Genomic DNA, 9,157 nt, shown 5'->3' with positions numbered 1-9,157 from the left:
AACGCCGCTGCCAGAATGCAGAAGGGGTGGGGGCCTGCTCCTCCGGGTAGGCACCCATCCGGTTCTGCCTTCCAGACCCCCACCCCCAAACCAAAAGTAGGACAGGTGGGACCAGACCCTGGGGACCCTACCACTCTTCCTTTGGGCCGCTTCATCCAAGGTTGACTCTAGAGCTTGGGGGTGGTGCGGAGGAGGCGGGGAGGAGAATGAGGATGATCCCCCCTTCCCAGGGCCCCAGATTGTGGGACTGGATAAAGGGGTCACAAACCCAGTCCAAAGGCTTAAAAAGAGGGGAACTCACACAAATAGGCACCTACTGTGCCTGGGAAACTATACAGGGAACTTAATTTTATTTTATCCTCTAAGGACCCAGTGAGGAAAGTGGTGGTGTTCCCTTTGCACAGATGATGAAACTGAGGCACAGAGATATTAGGTGGCTTGCTCACAGATTATCCAGCCCAACCTTGCCCCTTCTATACATGAAGCAACTGAGGCCCAGAGGAGACTAGTAACTTGCCCAAGGTCACCCAGTAAATTAATGGTCAAGCTGGACTCAGAAATTCTCTCTTGCTTTCCTGTTCAGCTGTTCCCCCACTCGACCCTGGGTCACTCAGTGCCTTAAACCAGCAAGATGGAAACTGAGACACTTTGAGATGCTGGGCGGGGGGGCTCCAGGGATCAAGACTCCACCCCACCGGAGACAGTCAGAGCCTTTCAGCCAAACCTTCTGCACACCCACTTGTGTCTGCACCAGCCGGCAGCTGGCCTGGACCCCCGCCTCCTCCCCAGCTCATTTGCTGCACTGCTGAGCACAGCAGCTTTTTTGGGCGGTTGAAACACTGACAGCATGCTCACAGCCTGGGGCTGGGTACAGCTGGTGCCCCCACTGTAGCCTCTGCCCTCCTCTATGCCAACTCCGGGGGTGGCAGGACCAGCAACACCATTGGCTCGGGGCGGAGGATGCCCAGCAACCTGCTGGTGGTGCCCACCCACCATTTGGCTCTGTTGTCTGACCCACACATGCCCTGCATCCCCCCACCTCAGCTTGAGCTTAACCTGGCATGTACCCTGTGGGGATTGAGGCTATCTAGGTTTAGGGGAGATGCAAAAAGAGGGGGGGTCTGGGGGCAAGAGATAAGAGGCCTAAAAGGGCAGGGAAATGGGTATCAGACGTGGTGGTGGGGGGGAGACACGGAGGGACTCCGCTATGCAACCCCACCCATCTTGCTAGCACCACTCCCTTTGGCCCCTTCAGCTTTCTTTTTACCCCTCCCCCTTTCTTAACACCCCCTCCCCAATGCTTAGGACCTGCTGAAGAGTGCAGGGGAGGCAGTGCGTACCTCCAGCCTCAACCCTCCCTGGGCTTTGGGGAGCCAGTCTAGGTGGTCCGTCTCAGCCTCAGAGAGAGCACCAAGGACTCTGTGCCCCTTCTCGAGCTCGTGGCCCTGCAGCAGCAGCTGTGCTCCGTACCCCTCGGCTGCAGCCCCCTGTCACTCCCTCCCACGTCTGGGCTGGAGGAATCAAAGGTGGGTGCTAGTGTTCAAGCCACACTGGGGTTCTGGGGAGTCATTGGCCCCTCCGGGCCTCAGTTTCCTTCTCCAGAAATAGAGCTGGACTTGCTCATGGAGTCTCTACCTGGGGGCCATGAGCCTCTTTAAAGGGTAAAATTATATGATGGGACCAGTTGCAAGCCCTTGAGAGAATGGACATGTCTTTTCATCAGAATTTCACAAGGCTCCAGGACCTGGAAGAGACCCAGCAGTTACTTTAGGGGATCTGCCTGCGTAGGGGACCCTCTCAGGCACTGACCTGGGGCAGGTTCAGAGGCCCGTAGTGGAAAGAGGTAACCTTAGGCCTGGGGTGAGACAGAAGTGACTACACGCAAGACTCCCCAAGTGATAGGCTCCTACAACCCAACACTTCCTTCACACTCCGACCTCCCTCCAAACCATTCCCCCCAAAATGAGGCAGTTTCCTACACCTTCAGTGACCTGTGAGAGAACAGCACCACCTCCTGGTCCACGGTGGAAACCGTTTTCTGTGCTGGCGGCTCAGGAGCCCCAGTAAAAGGTCCTTACTCTTCTTTTCATCAACCCTCTACCGCCTGGAGGAGGTGGAGGTGGGCAGCCTTCAGTGCCCTTCCTCCCCTGGTCCAGGCCTGGGAAGAAGGTGTCTCATAACTCCAAGTAGCTTGGCCAAGGCCCTTCTCCTTCCAGGCCACAGCTTCCCCGCTTGGAATGACAGGCTTAGAGCCTAAGGATACATGATGCACAGGCTGCTGTGGTGGCAACAGGGAAACCTCAAATCAGTGTCCTCTCACCCCAGGCTCTGATGCACTTGGGTGGTGGTGGGTATCGTCTGGGCTTCCCTGCCTTGGGCTACCCACCTCTCCACCTGTCCAGACTGGACGAGGACACTACAGGCAGAGCTAGGGACAGGTCTGCTGCCCCACGGATCACTTATTATAAAAAAATTATATGTATATATACACGTATATATATATTTAATGCAGGACGCTTTTGAAGTTTTTATTAAATTTGTTACAATACTGCTTCCGTTTTATGTTTTGGTTGGCTGAGAGGCACATGGGATCTTAGCTCCCCCGACCAGGGATCGAACCCACACCCCCTGCTTCATTGGCCTTCACATCACTCCCCGCAAAAAAACAAGTTCCTCAGGAGCCGGGTGGAGGGCAGAGGTAACCAGGAGGACATGCCAGTCATAGCTGTGCCCAACATTCCCCCCCCCAGACTTCTCACCTGGGCTACCTTAGCTGATACTCCTTTATTCAACCGGCTGACCTCTTCTATCTGGACACCTGTCTCTCAAACTGCCACCCACTCAAAATATTCAACTCAGCTCTTCCAGGCATTCTCCCCACCGCAACTGGTTCCTTCTGATCGCCAAAGGCATCTGCTGCCCAGTCCTCCAAAGCTTGAGACCTGGGGACCAAGGCAGCCTTCTTCCTGAGTCCTCCGTAATCAGTCTACAAAGTCCTATTTTACTTTGTCTTGAAACCGTTTTCCCCACCCCCAATGATGCAACAATTAGTTCAGGCTGAACAGCTGAATTCAACACGTGGCTTCAGCTCTTTTCTGCAAAATGGAGCTTAAAACCCTACTTTACAATGTTGTGAAGATCAAGAATCAATACAAGTCAATGTCAAGTCCCTCAGTACTTGGCTCATAGAGCAGACTCTACTGAAAAATTCATTGGTTATTACTACCAGTTATGAGGAAAAATAAAACCCACTTCCTGTTTGTAAAGAGTTAACTCAAAATGGCTGTGACATGTATTTATGTGATGTGCCTCCATTTCAATTTCTGCCAAGAGAGGCTTTTTTCCTTTGGGCTATTTTTTGATGGTTATAAACCAAAAAACAAAACAGAAAACAATACTAAGGGCAGGAAAATGTTTAGAAATAGAAATTGGGATGCTCAAGAGGAGAACTTCAGTTCTATCTCAAGATTGTCTAAAGACAGCTTAGGTAGCACTCAGCAGTTCAAGCCCAAATCATATCTTCTGGACTGGTGGTGATTCAAACTCCCACTGTCCTGGAGTTCTGAAGTGGGGACCACAACCTTGAACCTCAGTGCAGTTCAGGACTGCAAGCATACTATTTTCTGTTGTCTTTAAATAATATGACAACTCATGTCACAACTGAATACTGGTTCCCAGCCACCATTTAAGACCATGTCTGTGCCATGTCTGCTGTAAAAGGCAGTTCTGAAGCAGTCTCTGAGGCCCAGGTAGAAGCCATTCCTCCCCTCCCTTCAAAGTAGGCCCCACAACCCACAGATGGAGGGGTATGAGCCTGACCAGAGACCAGGAGCCAAGGAGGCAACGAATGAAGCAGCAATCCAGGGAAGGGTCTGTATCCCAGTCCTCAGTTCTGGCCCCGTCAACAGTGAAGACCCACCAAGCAGCCAGAAACTCTGGAAGCAGAGAGGTAGGCAGACAAAGGCTTGTTTTTTATTGAGTGATCTATGCAATTTGCTGTGGCCACTATGTACAGAGAAGAGGGAGAGAACTTTATTTCTTGGTCTCTTCCTCCTTGGACAGAGTCTTGATGATTTCCTCCTTCTTGGCCTGGAGCCGCTCTTCACGGCGCTTGCGGGCTTCCTTGGTCTTAGACCTGCGGGCCTCAGCCTGGTCCCTGGGTAACGGAAGAGAGAAGATGGGTGAGCTGCTGGGGACACCAAGAGCTCCTGCCTCAATTAACCCACAGCCCCCACACTACCCGGACACTGATGGCAGGTGGTGTGAGGGCATGTGCAGGACAGAGCAGCATACGCCTCTAACACAACTGCATTCGGGACAGACTGACTGCATGTAAGTCAAATTAGGCATTAGCACATTTTAATGTCTCAGAACTTGCCCCCATGTCAGAGGCCAATTCCTAAAGAAACTTACGCCAGAAGCTTCTTGCGAGCCTTGTCTGCCTTCAGCTTGTGGATATGCTCCATGAGAATCCGCTTGTTTTTGAACACATTGCCCTTCACTTTCAGGTACAGGCTGTGATACCTGTAGGGTACAAGCATTAGAGTTCTGGTCAGCAACGGGATCAACATAGCGGTTGGCCTGTGATCTGCTCCTCTACACAAGGCCCCTAAGCATGTACGATTCCTGTTCTCTGTCTTCTTGCTGCAGGGACTTTTTTCCCCCAAACCAAGACTTTTTGCACACAATTTCTATCTAGACAGAAGAGCTCGCCTGGCAGGTGAACAGGACAGAAGAGAAGAACTTTCTTAGAAAAACCCAAGACACACGGCTCTCTCCCCAAGGCCAAAGAAACAGAGCTTGTATCCATGTAAAGAACAAGCCATCAAAGCAGCAATGGGTCTGGGTGGGCCCCAGAGAAGTACTTACATGTGGCGGTCAATCTTCTTAGACTCACGGTACCTTCTGAGCAGCCGGCGCAGAATTCTCATCCTCCTCATCCAGGTTACCTTCTCAGGCATTCGAGCATTGGCAGTACCCTTCCGCTTCCCTATGAGGAAGATAAAGTCAGGCCCACTGCAAGTGCGTCTGGTTTACTGCAGCCAGCTGACGGGTCACAGATAGCTACCAATTTCTGAAACACTTTTTAACTTATTGGGCCACCTGCCAAGAGTGGTACCTCATTTTAAGTAGCATTATTTCTATTTCACAGATGAAGATCCCAAGTATCTCAATTTTTAAGGAAGCACAAAACAAGGCAATTACTCCCCACTCATGTCACAGAGAATGTGGATATGACAGGGCATGCACCAAGGCAGTAAGCTGGAAGGGCTTAAAAGGTGGTGTGACCTTCACCTCCCTAGATCGTCCTGAACCTAGAAATAAACCTTAGGATTTACTGGACAACATTTCCCAAGTATCCAGTAGAATCCTTGGCAAGCTACAGGTGCTCAATAAATGTGACATCTTTCTACCAATACCTTCAATTCCAACACCAGTGCCAACTTTCTGATTTGCAGAGAGAAAAACACACCAAGTATCATGGAGTAAGAAAAGGGATCAAAATGAGTCAAAATGGGAAAAGATTCTGAAAATATCCCAGTCTAGATTTAAACATCTATCATTCCCTAAGTTCTGGAGTACAGGGAAGAACATACTTACCTATGCCCATATGCCTGCCCTTCCGGCGGGCCAAGGTGTTTTTTCGGCATCGAGCCCGGGAATGGACCGTCACAGGCTTCCGGATGATCAGCCCATCTTTGATCAGTTTCCGGATCTGCTGACCTGGGAAACCACAATGCACCTGGTGAGTCAGGTGGGGCCTAGCCCCAAGTACACCAATCACAGCCCAGAGTCCAAAGAGGACATGCCAGAGACGTTGCTCATATCCCCAGTTTTCAAAAATCATGGAAATTGGGGAATTTCTGTTTCTTTCTTAAAAAAACAAAACATAAAACCTCTACCCTTTTAGATGTTTTATAGCACTCAAAATATACACATTTGGGGATATGTGATCAAAATAGTATACAAACACAGCCTAGTCCTTCAGATCCTTTGTCTCACCTATTAGCTAACCAGTCTAAAATAAGGATTTAATGAGAACACATTACATACCACAAACCCAAACAGGTAAAGAATTTCCCTGATATTGACAAAGATTTCTGCTTGACCAAACTTTCATCAGGCTCCTGAAGCTTCTCCTAGGCCTATCTTGTACACTTGCTTGGAAATTCTAGTTTTAGCAAAAACTCTACTTAAGTTAGTTAAGAAGAAACCCCTACCCCTGATATTTGACCACCCAGGCCTGATTTCGGAAAGAATCCTTTCAGGTCAGTTTAGCTGGAAATCCCCTCACCCCTGTTTCCTCTTAGTAATTTTCTCTCTTCTTAAAAAAATTTTTATTTTATTGAAGTATAATTGATTTACAATGTTGTGTTAATTTCTGCTGTACAGCAGTGATTCAATTCTACATATACATACATTCTTTTCCATTATAGTTTATTGTCCTCTTAGTAATTTTCCATCTGTAGACCCCCTACACCGTGCTCCTTGGCTGTAAAGTCCTACTTGCCTAAGCTGTATTCTGATTTAAACTCAACTCCGCCCGCCCCCCCCCTCCCCAAAGTAAAACCCCATTGCAGTGGTCCTGGTAACTACTGCAATTATCCTGAATAAAGTCTGCCTTGGGCTTCCTAGGTGGCGCAGTGGTTAAGAATCCGCCTGCCAATGCAGAGGTCACGGGTTCGATCCCAGCTCCAGGAAGATCTCACATGCCAGGGAGCAACTAAGCCCGTGTGCCAAAAAAAAAAAAAAAAAAAAGTCTGCCTTACCACTTTAAGCAAATGTCACCGAATACTTTTTTGTCTTACTACCTTGAATTATATGTGAACAGGCCTCTAATAAAATCTGAGGCCCCAAGTCTTCCCAATTCATCACTTCAACATTTCCATGGCCATCTCTACCCAGCCCCCCCAGTCCCTGCACTGTTTCTTCACATACCCTTCACATACCCATAAAACATCCACTCTAGCTATATTTATGAACACAACCCTGGTTGGTTCCATTAACTTCCATCCTGTCATTCTGGCAAATGGCAGGAAGACAACCTCTGGCATTCTACTTCTGTGACTCCTCCATTTTATAAGACCACTCCCCCTGCCCCCCCACTATGAGCTCTCATAGGTTTATTAACAGTCAACACAACTGTCACCTTCCACTGCACAACTGTCACCTTCCACTGCATGAGAAAGGGGTAGGGTGAAGAAGGGACTTAGAACCCAAGAACTCACGAGAGTTGGCATTGGCGATTTCATTAGTCTCATTGGGGTCCAACCAGACCTTCTTTTTGCCACAGCGGAGGACACTGGAGGCAAGCCTCTTCTGAAGCCTGAGCATACTGTGACAAACAGAAAACACTATCAGGTCCTGGAAATCATTCCGGGGCAAGAATGAGCACCCCCAGCAAGATCCGCCCTTCTAATGTTGTGAAACATAAGGGGGGAGGGACTGTGTGTGTATATGCATTTAGTACTAAATACAAACATGTTCCCCTCAGATTTCTGCCACCCACAATGCACCCCCAGATTAAGAAACTTTCCTACGTAAAGATCTTTGTTAAAGCCTTGGCTATGCATTCCTGTAGGCGGCAAGAGCCCACCCTGGGATGTAGGGAAGTCTAGGTTATGTCTTAAATCTCTGAGTCTCAGTTTTCTCCCCTCGGAAACCAGACTAACAGATAAAACTGGAATGAAAAGAGGGAGCTTATACCCTTTCTGGTACCCAGAACTAAAGACAAGTGTTTAACGGGAAGAATCCGAGGCTAGTGGGCCTGATCTGCTGGTCAGTCTAGTCCTTTGCTTACTGGGCTCGTTTTCCTCTTCTTATTCCAGTAATAAACTAGCCTTAAAATTTTTCTTATGAGAGATCTACGGGGTACAAAGCATCAAAGTGCTACGGATCGCCTCACTCTCGGCAGTCAGAGGCTTGGGGCCTACTCGCGGTCTGTCCTACGTCACATGCAAGCAGAGATCGGCCCGGAGCCACAGATGGGCCCAGCGAGTAAGGGGGCCACAGCCTAGTCTCCGCCGCCGCCTTTCCTCTGCCCGCGTGGGTCGCCTCAGACACGTGTGCGGCGCGGAGCCCGCCCTCGCCGGGGCCTCGAGTTCCCGGGACGCTCCCCGCCCGCCCCCGAGGCCGGGAGCTAGCGTTCTCCGGCCTACTCCAAGCTCCGGGGCCGGCCGCTTCACGGCCGCCTCCACCCCGTCTCTTCCAGTACGGGCCGCGGTACCGAGCCCCGCAGTCCCCCCGCAGCAGGAATCAAAGCAATCATCCGAGATCAGACACCCGAGGGCCCTTACCTCATGGCTGCGGCCGCAGCGACGGAAGGAAAGAACTTGCTCTCTCCAGGCTCCTCCCATTATCTGTGAAGGGGAGAGCCCATCCCCTGCTCCGCTTTCGCCCGTATTTCCCTCCGGTTCTCTCATCTTCCGCCACCATAAACTTATTTATATATTCTGTAAAGACCCGGAATAATAGAAGTCTAATATCAGGAATCGGTTTTAAACTTTAAAACATAGAAAATATCTCCCTTCGGTATGGCAAAGTGGTATAGTCCGACTTCCTATTAGGCATGCGCAGCAAGGGTACCTGCTCACGTGGGTAGTGGAAGCCGGAAGTCAGCTGGCTTGCGCAGCCGCGATAAAGTAGTTTTGCTAGAGTGGCCCACTCTTCGTAGGCGTACTGGATTCTGTGGAAGGATGTTTTATTACCCGGAAAAGAAAAAATGAACCAACAGAGAAGAATGAGGGCAGATATCAGGGAAAAGCAACCTTTTATTCACTCTCCTAATAATTGGGAGCCCCTGGAACGCAAAACAGATCACCAAAGACATTAGTTTATGTTTTTGAGCCACTGAGGTCCTTAATCTCTTAGTGCCTCAGTTTCCTCTTATGTATAGTGTACTTAGTTCTAATATATCCGTCGTCTAGTTGTGAAAATCACATGAGTTAACGTTTGCAACTTGTAAAAGAAGGCACGCTCCTTGATAGTGGGAAACCAGTCTTTGGTTTAGCTCATACTGTACTCAAGAGGTCATGGAGCTTTGCACATAGTAAGCACCTGAGATATAGCGAGTGAGTGAATGAATAGTTGTGAAAGTCTTAAAAAAAAAAAAAATCGAATGACAGGACCTCTCATAGTTCTTTCCTCTTGATCTGGA

The 9,157-nt window shown here is 49.4% G+C and overlaps 1 protein-coding gene across 1 annotated transcript; it reads right to left on the bottom strand.

The window, feature by feature from the left end:
• Nucleotides 1–3,949: 3,949 nt before the first annotated feature.
• Nucleotides 3,950–8,428, bottom strand: RPL19 (ribosomal protein L19). Its single transcript, XM_057714628.1, has 6 exons — nucleotides 8,298–8,428; nucleotides 7,230–7,336; nucleotides 5,602–5,724; nucleotides 4,870–4,990; nucleotides 4,414–4,524; nucleotides 3,950–4,156 (listed from the first exon to the last, which is right to left on the bottom strand). The coding sequence occupies exons 1-6, from the start codon at nucleotides 8,300–8,302 to the stop codon at nucleotides 4,033–4,035; spliced, it is 591 nt and encodes a 196-aa protein (XP_057570611.1). The 5' UTR covers nucleotides 8,303–8,428; the 3' UTR covers nucleotides 3,950–4,032.
• Between the last annotated feature and the right edge of the window lie 729 nt (nucleotides 8,429–9,157).

This window comes from Hippopotamus amphibius, chromosome 17 (genome assembly GCF_030028045.1).
Source record: "Hippopotamus amphibius kiboko isolate mHipAmp2 chromosome 17, mHipAmp2.hap2, whole genome shotgun sequence".
NCBI classification, from domain to species: Eukaryota; Metazoa; Chordata; class Mammalia; order Artiodactyla; family Hippopotamidae; genus Hippopotamus; species Hippopotamus amphibius.
Note: the sequence above shows the minus strand (reverse complement) of the source record. Positions and strands in the feature narration are given on the sequence as shown.

Excerpts from the sequence above, each read along its gene's own strand:
- RPL19 (XM_057714628.1), bottom strand. Across the intron at positions 5,725-7,229 it reads AATCGCCAATGCCAACTCTC|GTCAGCAGATCCGGAAACTG; the intron begins GTGAGTTCTTGG and ends GTGGTTTCCCAG. Across the intron at positions 4,525-4,869 it reads AAGAAGATTGACCGCCACAT|GTATCACAGCCTGTACCTGA; the intron begins GTAAGTACTTCT and ends TGTACCCTACAG.